Raw genomic sequence first — 19,954 nt, forward strand, 5'->3', positions numbered from 1 at the left:
GCAAATCTTTCTATTTATGTGTTTATTTAGTCTTTTAAATACAATATGGATGCTTCAGCAGTGTGGAGGTGTCTCATCCAACCATTTAAAATTCATTAGAAACTGCTAGGCTTCATGAATTTCTGGATTAATTCTTCACTGATATATAATCATCCATCAGCAAAGAAAGTTTTCAGGAAGAGTTCACTCTTGCTCCTTAGGCACAAGCTCAAGATGTTTGCATGGGAGTAGTGTCCTTCCAATTAGATGGACAGTTCCTGCCAAAACTCTTGCTGTATTTCCATGGATTGCTGGGTTAATGTACCAAGAGGAGTACTTACAGAGGCTAATTATAACCCATGTGATTACTTTCTCCTGCTCCCTGTATGCTCATCTATGCTGGGCTCTGCAAGGGGATAATTTATAACACAAACATAACTTGAAGTTCTATACTCTCTGCTGCTGAGGGGTTTAAGCTCTACTGTTTGTAGAGGCAGTCTATCAACACTAGCCTATTTTGGTCCTTCTCTTTACTGCAAAATATCTGTTTGGTTTGTCTGTCCATCAGTCTGTCTGCCTATGTACCCACCACCATACTTTCTTACTTGTCTGGAATTTGATTTGATTTTAGTAAAAAATTAACAAAAGGAAGGAACACTGCAATAACAATTTCACAAGTTTTGCAAATATCAGAAACAATACAGAGGAGAAAGCAAACAAAGTTAGGACTTATGCTGAGCATGAACTCATCAGCTTTCTGTTTTACATGTTGTCCTAGCTTTCAGGAGGTATACACATACTGGCAAAGCACATCCTGAGTCTTGTCTTGCTTAACATGGGAGGAAACATGGAAGGAACAAGAACTGAGCAGATGAGGTAAAAGATTAATGGAAGGGCTGTAATGAAATGGGTGACTGGTGTTGGCTGCTGTTGCGCAGCAGCTGGAACATGGGACACATTCACGGAAACCCGGTTTCATTAGACCTCCTGTTGAGAGAAACTTGCTTTTCTCTTTGGGGAAAAAAAAAAAAAAAAAGTTTATTCTCAGTCTTGGCTACCATATGTCAACAAGCAGGTATAACTGATGGTACGTGATCCACTCCTAAGTGGATGTGTTGCGTACACAGCATGTACAAACACACTGGTAAGTAGTGGATCACACTTAACACTTCTGTTTGTAGCTGGAAGCAGGCCGCTTCCATCATCCAGTACTTCTTTCAGTCCTATTTGTGCAGGAATTTCACCTGCCACTGTCGCACAGAGACACCTGAGATTGTGAAATGACACAGAACTACGTTAGCTGAAATACTCTGGACAAAGCAGATGAGAGATGAACCGAGGAACTAATTACTGCAATAAAAAAAAAAAAATCAAAAAACCGCTAAATTTGCAAACAAAATGGCTGAAACCAGGTTGAGCTTCACCAGGTCAGACAGGGCACGCCCCAACCTTATGCACGTCGCACCCCATAGCCCCTCAGCAAGGGGCCTCCGGCCTTGAGGGCGGGGCCTCCCCACAGGGGGCGGGGCCTTGCCTAACGGGCGGGGCCTTCCTCCCTTCTTGCGACGCAGCAATTGCCGGTAGCCCCGCCCCGCCTTCCGTGGGAGGCAGGGACGCGCCTGTAACTCTCGCCCCTCGGTCGGAATGGGTCTTTTCCTCTTCCCCCTGGCCAGATATTGGCTGCCGTTCGTTAGCACCGAGAGAGAGGATTGGCTGCGTTGAGGGCGGCGGGCAGGCTGTGGTGGCCGCTGGGAGGCGTGCAGCCGGGCCCGGAAGGGGTGAGTGCGGAGCCGGCGAGGACCGCAGGTGCCGGCGAGGACCGCGGCTTCGCGGAGGAGGAGGAACCGAGCAGGGCAGCGCTGTGCCTTGTAAAGACCCCCGGGCTGCCGGCGCGCCTAGGGGGCCGCTAGGAGCTCCCTCGGGAGCGAGCGGCCTGTGGGCTGGGGGAAGGCCGAGGGGCGTCGGGGCAGCGGCTGGGAGCCGAGGGGCCGCGGCGAGCCGGAGTGCTGAGGCGAGGGGCTGCCGGCGAGGATGTCGGCAGATCTCCGGGCTGACGCCCCGGGGCCGGCGTCTCTCGGGAACGGGCAGTGCGGGCCGAGCCCTGCTGCGACCGGGCCGTGCCTGGACCGAGCGAGAACAGCCAGGCGGGGCCAATCCGGGCGGGCTGCGAGCTGCTGGCACGCCCCGCGGCGCTTCGGGGGGCCGGGGAGGGGGGTTCTGCCGGGCTCCGGAAGGGACGGGCCTCGCCCCAACACGAGCGGTTCCGTACACACAGCGGTACGGTAACGCGTAGCTGCGCTGCTCGCAGTGGGCCTCTCCCTCGTATGGTGTTGCTGGGGGACGTGTGCGTGCGCACTGGCGTTGCCGCCGGAGCGGCCTCCGGAGCCGTCCCGGCCGGGGATGTCCTACGGAGCTGGGCGCGGTGCGGCTGGGTGCCCCCGGGGTCAGCTGGGTTACGGGTGGTGAATCCACGTCGCGTATGAATAATGCACATCTGTTACGTAGCACGTGAGCTGTCGTGATCAAAAACGGGTAGAGTTATTATTGCAGTTCTCATTGCAAGTGTGGATGTGTGGCAGAAACATCAAAGGATGCGTTTGTGGGTTCAGAGACTGCAAGTAGGCCCCTATCCCATACTCCTTTACTGCCAGACACTTCTTTCAGTGTGGTTCTTGACATGCACTTGCTTGTATACATATTTAAGGGGTTTAGAAAAGCCTTTATATATACATACATATGTATATATATATATATATATATACATATATATGTATTATATATATATAAGTTCTTTCAGATTGTGTATAGGAAGAAAGAATACTGTAACAATAAAGAGGGCCGTCAGACTGTTTTCTGTTAATACACAAATCATGAATACATACTTGTCAATGATATAAAAGAATAGTCTCTTACAGTACTTTATAGATGTAAAGTTAATTTTGGAAAAGTATGTGTATTTAAATTTGTCTGAGCAAATGCAAATAGCGAGTTTATTTGTTGTTGAGTCGTACTTGCCTGGTTCTGATTTCCTGTTCTTTCTCCTCCTCTAACGTAAGAAAATGTCTGGAAACAATAGTTAAGAAAAAAGTATGATTTTGAAGTGGTATTAAAATGCAGGATCAAGGCAATAGTATGAAATACAACAGTTGCTTATTTCCAGCACCAATACAATGAATTGCAGTGCAGTGTTGATAGTATGCACAGGTTTCTGACAGATGAAGGCCCCAGAATAAGAGATTTATAGATTACTGCCTTAAGTTAACTGCTCTCGTGAAAATGTTTGCTTCTGGTAAAACAATTCAGCATAGCAAGTAAGGAATATTGATGTGATGTACTGGATTGATTCACCAAATACAGAGATGGATATTTATAGCAAAAATTAAACTATTTTGGCTGCCATCTTTACATAGCAATATCCATGGTGATCTAAAGTAATTGCTGGGTTGTATACGTTTTGATTCTTCACCTCCTAGGTCTCAGAAGGCTTGTTTTAGAATAAAAAAATGTGACTGTTCTTCAGGGGCAAGAATGCCCTTGTGCTGAGGACAATGTGTAAGACAGTCTCTGGCAGTGTAAGTAGTGTTTGTTTGGCATCTTGAGGGATCCCTCAATCATGAGGGATTGAGAGTTGTGGATGCAGTTGAAGTTCCAACCATAAAATTTGCATTTTGATAAATGTTTATGGTAGTATTTCTGAATATTTTGAATAAAGTATGTGGAGTAAACTTGTTCTAACTCATTTCTTCACTGATATGTTAATGATTCTCCTGCATTTTCATGGAAAGTGCTATAGAAGTCTGATAGTGTCCACTGCAGTGTTGAAAAGAGGCTTCAGCAGTCTTTTGTTTCTGTGAGGTCGATCTGAAATTAATGCTGTGGAAATGTTTATTTCTATGGAGACTACAATAGATACAAAGAGAACAATAACACTCCTTGATAGAGGAAACTCTCATGTAGAAAACGCTATTTTTCAGCACAGTCACTACCATTAGCTACGTGTTTTCACCAGTCATGAACAGGGGCCTGTATGCCATGCTTGTAAATTCTGCACCAGTGGAGGTGACCCACTGTTTCACAGTGACAGCATTGTTGTTAGGAAAATGTTGTCCACACAGTCCAGCTTTCACTGTGCACATTCATTGTTTGGTCACTGTAACCGCTCAGCAAGCAACCATGTGTGTCTGTGGGTGAAATTTATTCCACATGGAGAAATTCATTGAGACACCTTTGCTTCCTATGCTTGTTGATGTCAGACACCATTTTGTCAGATTGCCCCTCTCCCTCCCCCCCCCCACATTAATTTTGGTTGACACATGCATTTTTAAAACTTCACTTGCTTGAATATTGTTTCATGATACAGGGACAACTTTGAATATGTCATAAATCAATGGAAGATGGAACAGTAACTCCAGCATTCTGGTCAGAGCAACAGTGGAGGAAAGGTGCTTTGTGTGCGCTTAAAACGTGCTGACTTGAGTGGTACTTTGGGCAGTACAGTTTGAAGTTGCAGCTTCTGTGATTTTTTTTGATAGGCTTATTTGGATGAAACACACTTAATGCTGTTAATCACAGGAATGTCCTGAAGATAATGCTGTACTTATTTAATACAATGGCACTTCTTAAGTTGTTGAAGTAGAAAATACAGTCCTTGCAAGAACCTTTGTTGCCTTAAAGGCTGTGTCTGGTTGGCTGTTTTTGTGGTACTTGTGGAGCTGGTTATAACTTACACTGGAAACAGGTAGTTATTAGCAAGCTTGTGGTAATGCGTGGAATACTCTGCAAGAGTGACAGAGCATACAACCATTTGAATTGCTAATTGCTTATGCCTCGCTGTAGAGGAAGATGTCTAGAGATTATGCTGTCAATAGTATTAATCATAAAACAGCTTTTCAAATGTAATTTATTTCATGCATGATGTTTTGGTACTAGACCCATGCAGAGCATTTCAGATAGGTAAGTATGTGACTGGAAGCAGAAAGAATTCCAGTTGGCACATACATCTGTTCTTCAATATGTACTTTTTTTATTAAAACATGATCAGAAAAGTTTGTAGTTGTTCAGATGTGAAATTCTCCTGTGGTTTTCTGGGTGTTGTTCTAACATCTGCAGCACCTTTCTCCTAAATGCTGTGCAAGAGGAAAAAAAACCCCAGGGTGATAACTGAATGAACATGAAGTGATGCTTGATAACACAGTATAGTGAAATACAGAAAAATTACTCCAATCCTGATGGTGGATTGTGGATGATTGCTCAGGAGATTAGTGGTAATCAGTTACATGAAATGTCCTTCCCCATCAGCTTAGTGTTAGATAAATCTGAAATGATCAAGAGAAATTTCCATAACTCAAGTGATATTAAAACATTTTTAGATGACTAAATAAGCATTCTATTTCAATTTCTATGTCGCTGATATTACATTATAAACAGGTGAATGTCCATGATGTTTTTGAACAAGGTATTTGTAATTCAATAACAGCTTCAAGAAAGTTGTCCAGTAACAATTTTAAGCAGTTCTTAGAGTCAGAAATCAACAAGAGTATTTTTGACCCCTGAAAATTCACTTCTGCCTAATACATCTCTAATGTACCTCTGAGATTTGCAGAAGAGGCTTCAAGTAAATGGTATCTGTGTTTTAGAAGGAAATGATGGGGAAATCAAGCGTTTGAACCACAGCCTGTGAAACCAGTGTCATGTCATAGAACATTTCAACTGCAATCTTCTAGGAGCTTGTAAGAAAAAAAAAAAAGAGAGGAGGTGCAAAAACAGAAAAATGAGGAGGTGATCAGTAGATAAATGGTGATTCGTCACCTGAGTTTTGTGAAAGCAAGCAAGTAGAAGTTGGAAGTAACATTGTAGGTCCTGTCTTAACTCTACCAAGCAGGGACTGGAAAAGAAAAAAAGAAAAAGAAGTAGCAGTCCTATTAACACCCCAGCATAGTTAAGAATGATGTGAAACTCATTTTGGTGTGTTTGTGATTCCAGCTCCTGGGAGAAGAGTTCATGTCTGAAATTCTGGTGGGCTCAGGGCCATGAGTGTGGGAGGCACCTTGGGGAGGCCTAAAGTCTGACTTTTCCCTTCCCGACCCTGCCTTCCAAAAGCTCTCACGTTAGGAACTGTTATCCAGCAGCCTTAAGTTCTATAGTGCTGATACAGCTAGAAACATTTCCCTTCGATCATTTCCACATGTTGTTTCTGAATGTCAGGGAAGTCTTGCTGCCATTTCATCTTTTTTTTTAAGTATGGTGTTAAAAACTATTTGCAGAATGCTAGATCCAGTTTTGACGTTGATCAGGATAGAGGTATTAACTATGCACATCCTGTAGCTTTCACTCTAATACAACTTGGTATGTTGCTGTTTGCTACAGCACAGTGGAAGTACTGACTCTTGCAGTGTGGGGACCTCTATAACCTTGTGCTGTATTTTACATAGCTGCACACCAGCAATTACTCCTGATTTGGCAGTTTGCTCAGTTGTTTATTCCTACTTCACAGCAGTATCCTGCTCTTCTCTTCTTGAGAATTCTCTTAGTACGTTTTTGAGAACCCCTTCACATTTCATGTCTAAACTTTCTTGAGAGCTGACTTGGGATTATGTTCTATCACCTGGATCAGAGGGTTTTGTTACTCTTACATACAAGAAGGGATGTTTGTGGAAAGAGAAAAAAAATGTTTAAAGCAGTAAGGTTTCACTGTTCCTCACAGGGGAAAAAAAAAAAAGAGGTACTTTTGAGGATGACTTTCGTTACTATTGATAGTAGTAAGACTTTGTTCAGTTTGGGGTTGACTTTCATCTTCCTTAACTGTCTGTTAGAGACAACAATACAAAAATATGTCTTTGGACATGATCTGAATTCTGTCTTTTCTGAGAGCATCTAGTACTTGAACTTCCACCCTGGGATTCTGCTGTCATCTTGTTTGCTGTGTTTATCAGCAAGAAAGGAAGTGACTGTTCAGACTAATTAAAGTATGTTGAGGTCATCTGCACTGATAAAAGTAAAACCAAACCTTAAACTGTATGAAAGTTTTGGCATTTTGCTTAGTACTGGCTTCTGTTTGTGGCCTTTCAGCTCAAAAGAAATGCATCCTTATCTAGAAGGTTTGTAATGGGAGCTGAAGCTGAAAAAAGAATGTGAAGGTCATAGGCAAAGGGAAGAGAGAGGACAGATAAAGGGAGGTTTTTTTGAGTAACTTTGGGCCCAAAAGAGAAAAGGAGTCAGGCTGTTAGTACGTGGTTTATTTAAAAATAAAATAAAAAAAACTTTAACTTTTTAAAAAGCATGAGAGTAGCTACTTCTTTATGTCTTTGTCTTTAGTTCAGTACACACTTAGAGTGTGAAAAATCTTAGTCTTGGGGAAGGGAGAAGAGTTGGGTGAGCTCGGCTGAGTGCTGCAGCCCAGAGGTGAGCTGTGTTGGCAGGATGCATCGTGCTGGGTCTGGCTCCCCCTCCCCATGCAGCTCCTACAGCACTGGGCTCTGCGCCTCTGCCTGCAGCAGCCTTGATACTGTGGCATGTTTTGATAGTTGGTGCTGGCACAGCATGGAGGCTTTCTTCAGCTCCCCCAGAGCTAGCAGGCAGGAGGAAGCAAGAGGTGAGTAGGGGGCACGGCCAGGGCAACTGGCCCACACCAGCTGGAGGGATGTCCTGCAGCATGTGATGTCTGGCTCAGCAATAAAAGTTGGGCGGGGGGGCTCTGGTTGTGAAGGCATGTGTTCTCCTAAAATCTGCATGGATCGAGGCTCTGTTTCCTGGGATGTGGCTGAACATTGCTTGCTGATAGGAAGTAGAGAATAATTATTTCATACTTTTGCTTCTATACAGCCTTTGCTATTTTACTTTTCCTTTAATTAAGCAACTCCTTATCTTAACTGATGAGCTTTTTTTTTTTTTTTTTAAATCATATTTTCTCCCCCAGCCCCAGGAAGGGAGATAGAGAGAGATGTGTTGCAGCCCCCTTCAGTTAAAGCACAGAGCACATCACTGCAGGGGCTGTTGCCAAAGTCAGGCTTGTTGTTTTTTCAAGCTGTAATGTTCTTTTGTAAGGGAGGGTGAGGCTTGTTCTTAATTGGTTAGGGCATATGATACATACGCTGTCCTTATCTTTAAAAGCTCTTAGTGCTTCAGTTGCTTAATCTTTCCTGTCTCTTGAGTTGAGTTTTAATGTAGAATTTCTACAGAAGCTATTCCTCAGGATAGAAACTGGAAAAGCAATTATTATAGTAAGCCAGTGCTGGCAGTCAGTGAGGCAGATTTGCATGTCCTACCAAAATCAGGGCTAAGTCAAGGTAGAGGAAAGTCATTCAAACTGTCTCTAGTTCTGGCCTAAAATCTGGTCAAGGCGGTGCAGATAAACTTGACACCATGTAGAACATGAACTGGTACTGGTTAAATTTTATGGGGTTGGTGAAACATCTGATGGAATAGTTGCAGATCAGAGTTCAGGAAAGAGTGAGTCCCTGGCTGAGGAGTGCAGGGATCTTGGCAACAAGGTTGGCACGGTGAGCTCTGGTTCTAGCTGCTTTCTTCTGGCTTAGTTTTGCCTCCTCAGTTATGCTGATAGAACTGTCAACTGAGCTTTAAAAAAAATCAGACCCTCAAAGAATGGGATTTGTTAAAGCTGAGTAAGTTAGCTTGATCCAATTCACAGTTTGACAGCTGAAGCAACAGCAGAGTGATCCTGCCTCACCCTATCCATTTGGCTGAAGTCAGTGGGCAGCAGGCATCTGTGTGGGGATTCCCTGCATCCTGCTGGCAGGGAATGCCTCAGCGATGGTTAGGATTTGTGCAGGGTCCTCAGCTTTAGGGCAGTGTCTAGGGATGGAGAGGAGTTCTAACAACACGGGTTTGTAGATATTCTGACCTGTGCAGTGTGGGAATGTGCATATTGACTAATATAGAAATTGAACCATTTTCATTCCTAAGTCTAACCGGACTGGAATATTTTAAAACCTCTGTTGTGCAACTGTGGCACAAAATGCATACAAAACTGCAAACTTTAAGGGAAGTCTGAAGTGGAAACTGTGTTTAACTCTGAAGTGAAAGGAAGCTGCTGTCAGTGGTGTTAATCCCCTCATATGGTATTTGGGAATAGATTCAGATTAGTATCAGAATATTTTGCAGTGGTCTTTAGTTAGGAGTCTTTCATTTTAAAACTGGTGGAGGAAGACAACTTTTATTTCTAGTAGTTACTTGGTTTTATAATATTTATTATATGTATTACACATTTATTACCTTCTTTTAGGCAATTCCAAGGGATGTCTACTGTGTTACCATGGTCTAACATGTGAGCATTTTTATGATACTATGCTAACACTAATTGTATTTATTGTAAACAAAAATAAGAACATAAAACCTCCCTCAAATTTATGTTCTTCTGTTGAAATCAAAAGCTTTTTCTCTGAAGCAGCCTTTTAGAATTTCCATCTTCTAAATCATTTTGTGCCTAGGTGCAAATGGTTAGTAATGTGCTTCATCCATTATCAGGAAGCTTCAGACAGTGTAGCAAAGCAGTATGCTGATGTTCTGTCTGATAGGCAGCATATTTTTGGAGGCCTCCTCTTCCTTCTGTCTTTTCCTACGTCTTCCCCAAAAACAATCTCTTATGCTCTTCCACCAAACAGCTGTGGTTTCCAGTTGCTGCTGTTGCAAGGAGAGGAGCAATCACTATTGTCCTGGTCACTTTACCCTCTTCCTACTGGGGTCAGAATGCTGCAAGAATCCTTGCTCTGGGCAGGACTTGTGCATGCGGACAGTGCAGAGCAGAGGTGGAGTGAAGTATCTCTCAAGTTTCAGAACCTGATTCTGGTATTGTGTATGCTTAGGGTAATATAGCCAGTTGATATTACTGTTTTACTGTTACTGCCATTGATTCTATCAAAATTGATAGGGTCAGACTGGTAGACTGGTAGCACAGTAGTTATAAACATGATGGCATCAAGCATGCGTAAGTACTTGCAAGAGTTTAGTTTGAAGTGACATAATAAATAACTGTAAATAAATAACTGAACATAATAACAGTGTTAACACTGTTAACACCAGCAGTGTTCTTGGAGTTCACAGTGTATAAATCTGATGGAGTTAATATTTTTCTTGACACTCTGAGTGGTATTAAATGCAGAATTACTTGATCATCGAAGTGAAGGAGGTGACAATAAGCATCATTTTTTCCCTCACAAAGACATTCAGATATCTTTAATTGCCTGTACTCTGCTTCTGAAGTTAGGCCCACAGTGGGGAAAAACATATGTGGTTGTGTTTGCAAAAGGGATCCTTTGCACTACTGAGATTCCAGAAACCTAAATTGGTCAGTCTGTTTGAAGATATAACCAGCTGATGTTTCCGTCATTAACAAAATAATCAGTTTATGTAATCCAAGAGGTAAACAAAAAAAAGTTTGCTTTAATTTAGTGTGAATTCAGTAGAAAGTCAGACTGACGGCTTATTGAACTGGGACTGCGGGCTAGTTTCAGCCGCAGGCAAAGATAAGGAGCTGTGCTAAGTAAAAACATTGACTTAGTGGAATTCCTATGCTCATAGGAGTGTGCAAAATGACCTGGAAGGTTAATGAAAAGACAATAACTAATGCCTGAAAAATAAACCCCTGAAGCATATTCGATTTGTTAGTATCAGCTCAACTATGTGTATATTGCTTATGGAAAAAACACTGTTGTGTTCTCAAATATCCTCATGAGAAGTGTAAAGTCACTGCTAAACCAAAGACTCTGAAGAAGGAACTTTTAGATAAGTGTATCAGGTTCTTTAGTAAAATGTTTAATTTTTATTTCTGGCATGGTTTCCAAGGTGTAGATAAATCCCAATTGAAGCTAAATTCTCTTTGAACTTTCTTTGTTTTGAAAATACATTTTCTAGTTTTTGTTATTTGGAGTTTGTGAGCATAATAAGAATTTCAGTGTTAATCTGGCTGTAGTGGGAGGAGAGGTGGGAGTTGCGACAATAGCATGTTGTTTTAAATTATTCACATTTCTGTCATTTTTATTCTGTGACTTTCTTCTGTGAGCTGAAATGATGAAATCTCTCTTGTCTAGAGCACTGCTGCTTGTAAAACTGAAAATTCCTTGTTGTTGTTTAAATCCAAGTTGAATAACTAGAATCTCCATCGAGGTGATTTTGGATGTAGAAGCAAACGTAAGTTCAGGGGTGTGTGGCTAATAGCACTTGGAATAAAATGGCTTACTTGGGCCAACAGCTTTCAGAAATAACTGCTAAGGAAAAGGTCTGTATTCTACCTCTTCAAGGTAAAGCTAGCTAATGCTAGAGTTTTGTTTTAGATTTTTAAGATAGATGAAAACAAGCTTTTTACTCGGAACTTTTTATTAACAGATAACAAAGTAGAATTAATGTGTTGTGATGTAAAGGATGAGGGATGATTAGCAACTTCATCAGTTTTACTATTAATTGCTGTGAATCAATGCAAGAGCATAACATTGTTTTTTTTTCTGCTCAACATGAATTTAGTTGCAGGTCTTCAGGGAGAGCGTGGTCTACTATGTCTTGGTCAGTTGTAGTGGTCACTTCTGGGAGTTGTCACAACAACAAATGTTTCATGACAAATTCCCCAAGTAAGGAGACTGGGAAGAGGAAGGCTGGTGAAAAGTGATTATTTTTTTTTTTTCCCCTCTCCATGACTTTAATTTGATAAGCCTGTCATTGTAGCATATCTCCACATTTTTGGTTCAAACAGAACAGTAGCTACAATTTGTTCATGATGTAGTTTCCTCCCTGGCTCACTTCATTTAAGAAGCCTTCTTTGTTTCTTATTGAACATATCTGGAGAGACTCTTAATGTCTTCCAGTTCTTAAGTGAGCCAAAGCTTTCTACTAAAATAAGGTGCTACCACAGAAAGCTTTATACACTATTTCATGGTCAGCAGTTTACAAATGTGTTTTTTGCTTTGAACGTGTAGCTTCTGTCAAGAAGCCCACAATTTTCAGCTGAAATAGTGCATAAATATCTTCAACAATTACACTTCTATACAGCTGTTTATAAATAGCATGCACAGGTTTTCATACCATTGCTCATTAATGTCAGTAAGGGAAAGGCAAATGCTAATAGCTAGTGGGAAGGCAGGCTCCTCCTTCATAGTTGAAAATCTTAATTTATATTTAAATTTGTCTGAGCACAAATTTGTTTTTATATCAGCTAGTTGGAAGAGTGAAACTTAAGAATCTGGTAAGAACTTATCCCCATATTTTTCTTGTTGCATATCTACGCAGTCATCACTGCAGACTGTTTCATAGCAATCATAATACAGCCTGAATTAAAAAAAAATCACATTCTTTTGGTTAGTGCTGTCACATGCTTTGAAAAGCAGACAGCTGGAGCAAATGGAGATTAATGAAAATAACAATGTTGAATTGATGAAGGCTGTAGGTGAGATGCAAGTGCAATTAGGTGAACCTGTCAAATTCAGTGATTATAGGGTACAGGCTGAAATTTGGCATATATGGATTCTTGGCTGCTCTTTCCATTTAATTGTTAGTGAACAGACTCTTCAGGAGGTTTGGAGTTTTGGCTGGCTGGTTTTTGTACACTGGTAGGGAATAAAGTACTCCAAATTGTCAACTTCGTAAATGAGAGTTAATCTAATTTATAGGTTATCATCATGGGCCAAGATTGTGCATGAGGACAGTCAAAGCAGATCACGTTTTTTACTCAAGTTTGTTCTGTTGTTTCTCTGTTCAAATGTATGCAGAGCAAGTTAGAAAGCTCAACTGTCTTCTCTTCAAACTACAGAAATTACTAGATGCAGAAAGAAGGGCATTCCATATTACAACTTTTGAAGTAAAGCAGTATTTTATTAGGGTGGCTTAGGTAGGCCTTGATTTCTTTCATTTTCATAACTTCTATCAATGCTTCTGTGAATTAGACTCTGAACAACATGATGCTGTCCAAGTAAGTTGGCTGAGAACCACAGATCGGACAAGCCTGCCTGCACCTGTGGCCAGTTGTGCCATTCAGGAGCTGGGTACAGCACGTTTCACATCCACACAGATGGAGACAGTTTACGCATAGTACTGCAGATCTAGGCCATGCGTATCTTAATCCCAGGAGGCTGCTTCTCTTCTTTCTAGAGTGCAGGATGTGAAGGGCTCAAGAGGATAATGAAGAATGGAAAGCAATGCAGTGAGTGGAGCTGCTGGGGGATGTAGTACTGGGGTCTAGAGTGAGAGCTCACTGAGTCACAGGACAGGAGGTTCCAACCTGATCAAGTCTGGCTCCATAAACCTCACTGATTTGTGTTTAGGACTGTGATCAAGGTAACGGATTGTTTCTGAATGTCTTTGTCATGGTGCTGGGCTGTGAACAGCTGTTTATCTTGCCCAGGTGGCCAAGAAGGCCAGTGGCATCCTGTCTTGTATCAGAAATAGTGTTGCCAGCAGGAGTAGGGAAGTGATCATCCGCCTGTACTCAGCACTGGTGAGGCCGCACCTGAAGTACTCTGCTCAATTTTGGGCCACTCACTTCAAGAAAGGTGTAGAGGCACTGGGGTTTACCCAGAGGAGGACAATGAAGTTGGTGGGGGGAATGGAGCACAAGTCTTCTGAGGAGCTGCTGGAGGAGCTGGGATTGTTTAGGCTGGAGGAGGATCTGATAGACCTTGTTGCTATCTACAAGTCCCTGAAAGGAGATTGTGGCAAGACTGGAATCAGCCTCTTATGTAACTTGTGATTGGACTAGAGGGAATGGCATCAAACACCAGGGGAGATTCAGATTGAACATTAGGAAACATTTCTTCTGGTTAGGTGCTGGAACAGGCTGCGCAGGGAAGTGGTGGAGTCACCATTCTGGAGGTGTAAAAGAAACGTTTTGATGTTGTACTGAGAGACGTGGTTTAGTGGGGAAATACTGGTGGTAGGTGGATGGTTGAACTGGATGGTTTTGCGTGTCTTTTCTAACCTTGGTCATTCTGTGATACATACATCTACAACTAACCTTTAACACAGTATTAACTCTGGAAAAAGGAGTGTTTTGTGTAGTTGTTTTCTCTGCTTTCTTTTTCTTGTTTTGGGAGTGAGGGTATGAAGAGGGGGAACACTGACCCACGTTTGCTGGGGAAGTCGCATGGATTGAACTCAGATGCTTAGGCTTTCTGTGCTACAGCCTGCAGTCAGCTGGCTCTAGGGAGTGGAGTCCTCAGTGCAGCAGTCACAGATGCAAAATAGTCTGCTACTTTTATTGTTTAAGTACAGTACCTTGGAGAGCCCACCTGTCTGTTTTTTCACTGTGCAATTTAGGAACTACTTTCCTTGGTTTTGTTTTTAAATCCAGCTCTGGTAACCTGAAGTAATTTTCTGCTTCATTTTCTGCTTCATGACTGGTTCTAATGAACCTTTGAGAAATTCAGGCATCCTACTGAAACAGTGAAGGTGTGGCTATAACCATCCTTAGCCTAACACACTAATCATGTCTTCAGCTAGTTTCCCATTGTTTAGTTACAGGTGTGTCACATGAGGAGGGAAACACATCCTTTCATTCAGGCCCTGGCTTTTGTGAGGACGTGTCATCTCTCTAGCATAAGTCTGTCCTATCAGCAGGTGCTGGCAGTTCTTTGAGCAGGCTGAATAAATTGAACTTTTGTGTTTCAGGCAGAATGATGCCCACTGCTAAGGATGTTTGCCAGAAGAAGTAGAGAGAAGTTATTCTATGTCTTGAGAACTTTGTTGATCAAAAAATTGCTTGTAGACTGATCTCTGGATTTAGATGCCTAATTGCTGCCCATTTCAGGTATGCAGGTGAATAAATGTGTGGCACCTACTCATATTTGTTATCTAGGTAGAAGTCATCTCTTCCCTTAATCCAATTGTGAAATCCAAACATTGAATAAAAGGTAGAAATTTTCACTAGTTTGATCTAATAAACTTCTCCCAGGGCAGAATAACTGCACCTTTTAAGAATAATTGAGTACAAGATGAATACTCCTAATGTGAAAGAATTATTTGGAACACAGGAGGCATTGCATGCAACTTTAAAGGTCTTACCAGCTGTGAACATCAATTTAAAACAAAACAAAAAAAAATCTGAACGTCTGCATTCAGATAGTTTGACTCTCCTGAGTGGACATCTGTTCATGGCGAATACTGCTGAATTAAGAATTAAGCAGTTACATTGTGTTTTTACTTTCTATTTCAACAAGTTTTATTAGCATGTTTGAGGGCTGGCTTCTGTCTTGCTGTGCTGATTTAGTAATCTAACTGTTGGGTTTTGCTCTGCAAGTTGTCTGGATGTGGCTCCTTACTGTCATCTCCCTCTGGCACTCTGCTTACCAATCATGTTATAATCTGTGGAAATTGAACAATTCAGAGCTTGCTTGAATAAAAGCGACTTGCTGATTGACTCAGTAAGGATATTAACTGGTTGACTAATGAGGAAAATTAATTGTCAGTTCCTCCCCTCCCGCTTCTTTTTATTGTTGCATTAGTTGCAGAAATTGTTTTGGCAAAGATGATAAAGGGTTTTTTTCACATTTCTAATGGCACCATTTGAAAAGAATTGCAGGAATAGCACAGTTAATGATAAATTTACCATTTTAGCTTCTGTTGTTCAGTATGGTATGAACAGCTGTGGACAAATACATGCAGTTTAAAAAGGAAAAGATTGTATGTAATCAAACTACATAGGTAAATGAGAATCTACCTGCTCATTTTTTTTTTTTTCCTGCAGAGGTTAGGTTGGGTTTATCCCAGGTATGTAGAAATAAACAGTTTTGTGACACTGCCACTAGTGGTAGATGTGTTTGAACTTACACGGTGTTCATGGAACTGCGCCATAGTTATGGAGACACTTCATGTGCTGGGAGAAGAGTGGAAAGGAGAGATAAGTAGGATTATAAATTCCAGAGGAGATTCAGAGCTGTAGATTTAATGTTTTAAGTTACAGCAACATCCCTGTAGTAAGTGCTTTTTAGAATTGGCTAAAGATCACAAAAAGTGAAGATGACAAGATTAAATTAACTCTTTATGTTATACTTAAGTGTAACATTGCAGTTCTAAGTAATTGAATTGCAACTATTTGCTTTCCAATTTTGAGCACTGCAAATATCTTTATTATCACTGTAAATTCACCTGGGAATAAAACTCAAATACTTCAGACTCTTGGAAGAGACATTTTAGTGTATGTAATTTTCTTTCATTTACTCCACCCATAACTTTTTTTCCTGGTTATCAAGCAAAAGAAAAATTCTTATTTTCTAGAAGCTTGCCTATTTTTTGAGGCCTTACATTATCCACCATTGTTCTGTCTCGTTGATTTTTTTGTTTGTTTGTTTTTCCTGTGGGAAAGATCAGACAGGACGTATTTGAACTTAATTCACAGAACTTTTGAAGTGCAGTTGCTAGGATAAGTTTGGAGTTGCCATGCTGGCAATTATAGACAAATTCTTGTAGGAGGCTGTGTCTAGACTGAAGACTGTGGCGTCTACTAGAAGTTGTACCTTGTATAAGTAGATACTTCTATTTGCGTTTCAGCTAAAGTTGGCATATGTGGGCTGCCCATGATGTAGCCGCCCCCTGCCCTGTGCCGTCATGGTGGTGGTTCTGCCCCACCGAGCGGCCCTGTCTGGCTCTGGACACACACCCATCGCTCACAGTAGCCACAAATGAGTGTGTGATCAGCACTCTGTAGGCTGACACCAGGACACAGAGAAGGTGCGGTACAGTGCTAACGCAAGTTATGGCAAATAATTGTATGCATTCTGATACATGGGCTTAACGCAGTCCTGCAAACAGCAAAAAAATACACAGCCATGCTTTCTGTTTTGGTGAAAGAACTTGAGAACTGGTTTCAAAATTGCCAGAAAAAACCCTCAAAAATCAGCAATTTTTTTGTGTGTTTGCAACTCCATTTTCAGTTGACGTAAATACATTATGTACAGATTTTTAAACAATGTATAGAGTGGCAATCAGAAATGTGATCATCTCTTTGTTGGACTTCATAAGTCCTCTCTTACCAGAGAGAAATAGCACTTGTTTCACCATCACGCCTTATTCATATCATCACTTCTTGGCAGTATGTACATCTATAAACAACTGTTTTCAGGGAGGAAGTACAGGAAGAGTAAAATTTCATCAAAAATTGCTGGCAAACACTTGGAGAACTCACTAAGAATCACAACTGCTGACGCTGAAGCAGACTGTTGGAGTAGTTACAAAGAAGCAAATGAAACATCCCATTGCTTTTATGGTTTCATTGCTCTGTTTTTATTTTAATAAAAAATGTTAGAAGTTGAAGTAAATTTTGTTACTTATACATATTAACTGCATTATATATTTTGCAAGGGCTACTCTGAAAATAATGCCTCCTATTTTATTATGCTGGCCCCCATCAGAGGTAGGTGTTGGTGGTATGGCAATAGTGGTTGAACCTTCCTACCAATTTTCCATTGCATTTTGTTGCCATGTGTCAGAGATGGCAGAAGAGGAGCAAAATGGCATCTGACGTGGAAGTGTGTATGAAACAAAGGTGTGTCACTGAATTCCTCTATGAGGAAAAAATGGCACCCATTGGCATTCATTGAGACTTTCTGAATATTTATGGAGACCAAATTGTAGATGTGAGCTCAGTGAGGTAGTAGGTGGTGTGTTTCAGCAGTGGTGACAGCAACAGTGGGTTGCATACACTTTTCAGATTTTTGCTAGTGTAGCATGCAGGCTGGTTCACTGCTGATAAAAAATGCACAGCTAATGGAGGTGACTGTGCTGAAAAATAGTCTTGTAGCAGAGAATTTCCTCTATCAAATGGTGTTATTGTATTCTTTGTATCTGTTGTTGTTTCTGTGGAAATGTATAGGAGGCATTACTTTTGAAACAACCTACATATTCTTGGCCCAGGATCTTTTTTTCTCTTGACTCGGTGCAGCCCAGGCAAACCATAAGGTTGGACGGCCATGGGCTAAAGCTTCTGAGGAATTACCTGACTTTTGTAAGCATAGTTCTCCCCCTCAAATACTTGCTTTTTTCCTTAGATTTTTTGATTCATGTTAAGTAAATAGCATTAAGGGTAGCTTCCTGTATGTCAGACTCAGCAAAATGACAACTTGAAAAGCAGTGCCCATTTAAAAAGAAAGAAAGAAACTGCTTAAAGTCTTGGACAGTTACTGCATATGCAGTTACATCTTCTGATCAGAAACTATGTTAATAGTTGCGGAGTTTATTCTCTTTACATTTAATGTGCCTCCTTTTCAATTTGGTGACTTTCAGGAGTAGAAAAGCTAATATGTAATCTCTGTGTGTAGTACAGATTGCAAGTGACATAGAGGGAGATGTGAAAGCCATTGAACGTCTGAAATCTGGACTTTTAATTGTATGTGTACAAACTTTTGGACATGAGCTCTTGTGTTAGATTATTTATAGAAGATACTACTACTGTAGTAGAAACTCTTCATTGCAATGTTGGCAGCTTTCCCACAGTTTTTCAAGTTCTTGTGTAGCTCTTAATCCATGTTTTCTTGATAAGTGTTATGATCCATCAATATTGCATACTACTGCAGTAATAGCAACCATGCATGGACTATAACCCTATATGGCATGAAGGCTTTTCTGTTACAGTTTTTCTAAGTGTCTTGTGTGCAATTACATAGGAATGAGGCACAGAAATAAGTTTCTTTCAAAGAAGAAAGGAGGTCATGTGGCATCTGGACTTAGTTTCAGTTGTTTTTATGAGGTCTGTTATTCATCACAAACTTGTTAAGATGAGGGCAGGGCAAGGTTGGCCTTGTTTATATTTAGTGTAGGTCAAAATTGTAACTGTTATGTGCTTTCACATATGCGCTGAGTACTTGAAGTTCTTAACAGCTGTATGTTTGTGAATTTCAAAGCCTTGTAGATAAGAAATGGGAAAATCCTTGCTTTAAAAAATTTAAAGCTTTGGAGAGGTTTAAAACTGTAGAAGATGTATCGTTATCTAATACAATCTTCTTTTTGTTTGTTTGTTCCTTGTTTTTTGTTTTCTTCTTCTAGAATCTCATGCAGCAATGGGTCAAGAGGCTGGCAAACCTGCATGGCCAAAACCAACAGGAGGGTATCAGACTATTACAGGTAGAAGATATGGAAGAAGGCATGCTTATGTCAGTTTTAGACCATCTTTGAATAGTCAAGATGGAAATCAACACCAACACAATGGAGAATATGAAGGATTAGAATTGAGTGATGTTCAGGAACAGATTTCTTTATGTATGTACATATCTCTGTGTATATTTTATTGCGAACTGTGGTATTTAGGGGTTGGTTGGGGAGGGAAGGCATATAGGGAAATATAGAAATGGGAAGAGGGGTATCCACATATGTTATACATATGTGTAAACTACACTTTGGATGATTTTGTGTAATCAAACTTAAAGCAAACTGAAGTATTTTTAGATTTCACTTTTGCTTGAGGAAGGTATGAATAAACTAATGTGTCCTAACCAGTTGTATAATCGTAAGATAGCATCCCGTTATTTTGCCTTTCTTGAAAGACCTTTGTTGAAAATCATGTTTGGAAGAAAATTTGTTACAACGTTCTAGCAGAACGAGGCTATGAAATATTTGACATATCATTGACCAAATAACATGTTTGTCCTAAGTGTAGTTACAGTAAAATTATTTTAAGCTTGTATAGGATCTTAAACGTTCTCTTCTGTTGACACAACTTGAACAATTCTCCCCCTCCCTTTTTTTTGCTTCAGTGATTAGCAAACTGCTGATCCTTCTTTCCTTTTTTTTTTTTTCTCTTTAAACCCTGGAAAACTTATTTTATGTGGTTTCCTAACTTTGCTTGTGTTTAAAATAACCTGTTACAGATTCCCTACCTTTAACTGTGCATGTTTTGTTTTTTTTTCCTCTTTTAATGAAGTTTCTAAGTTTCTTAATACCAGCCTAAAATTTGTAAGTACTTGCATCAAGTTATGCAAGCTATTTGTGTGCTCAAAAACAGCATGGAACTTACAGATAACTCAAACTAAGCATTAATTTTGTGGTA

General features: G+C 40.7%; 1 protein-coding gene across 7 annotated transcripts in view; it reads left to right on the forward strand.

The window, feature by feature from the left end:
- Positions 1 to 1,555: 1,555 nt before the first annotated feature.
- Positions 1,556 to 19,954, forward strand: part of PJA2 (praja ring finger ubiquitin ligase 2) — a 38,010-nt gene continuing 19,611 nt past the window's right edge. Inside the window, exons 1-3 of one of the 7 annotated variants that reach the window (XM_046905774.1) lie at positions 1,556 to 1,847; positions 14,587 to 14,725; positions 18,955 to 19,167. In XM_046905774.1, the coding sequence (XP_046761730.1) occupies positions 18,969 to 19,167 (199 nt within the window). In that variant the 5' untranslated portion in view covers positions 1,556 to 1,847; positions 14,587 to 14,725; positions 18,955 to 18,968. Of the gene's footprint in view, positions 1,848 to 2,188; positions 2,598 to 6,003; positions 7,571 to 14,586; positions 14,726 to 18,954; positions 19,168 to 19,954 lie in introns of those variants that run through there. The other 6 variants (XM_040656055.2, XM_004949292.5, XM_413980.8 and 3 more) reach the window with 6 other exon arrangements.

Source organism: Gallus gallus, chromosome Z (genome assembly GCF_016699485.2).
Source record: "Gallus gallus isolate bGalGal1 chromosome Z, bGalGal1.mat.broiler.GRCg7b, whole genome shotgun sequence".
In the NCBI taxonomy this organism is placed as follows: domain Eukaryota; kingdom Metazoa; phylum Chordata; class Aves; order Galliformes; family Phasianidae; genus Gallus; species Gallus gallus.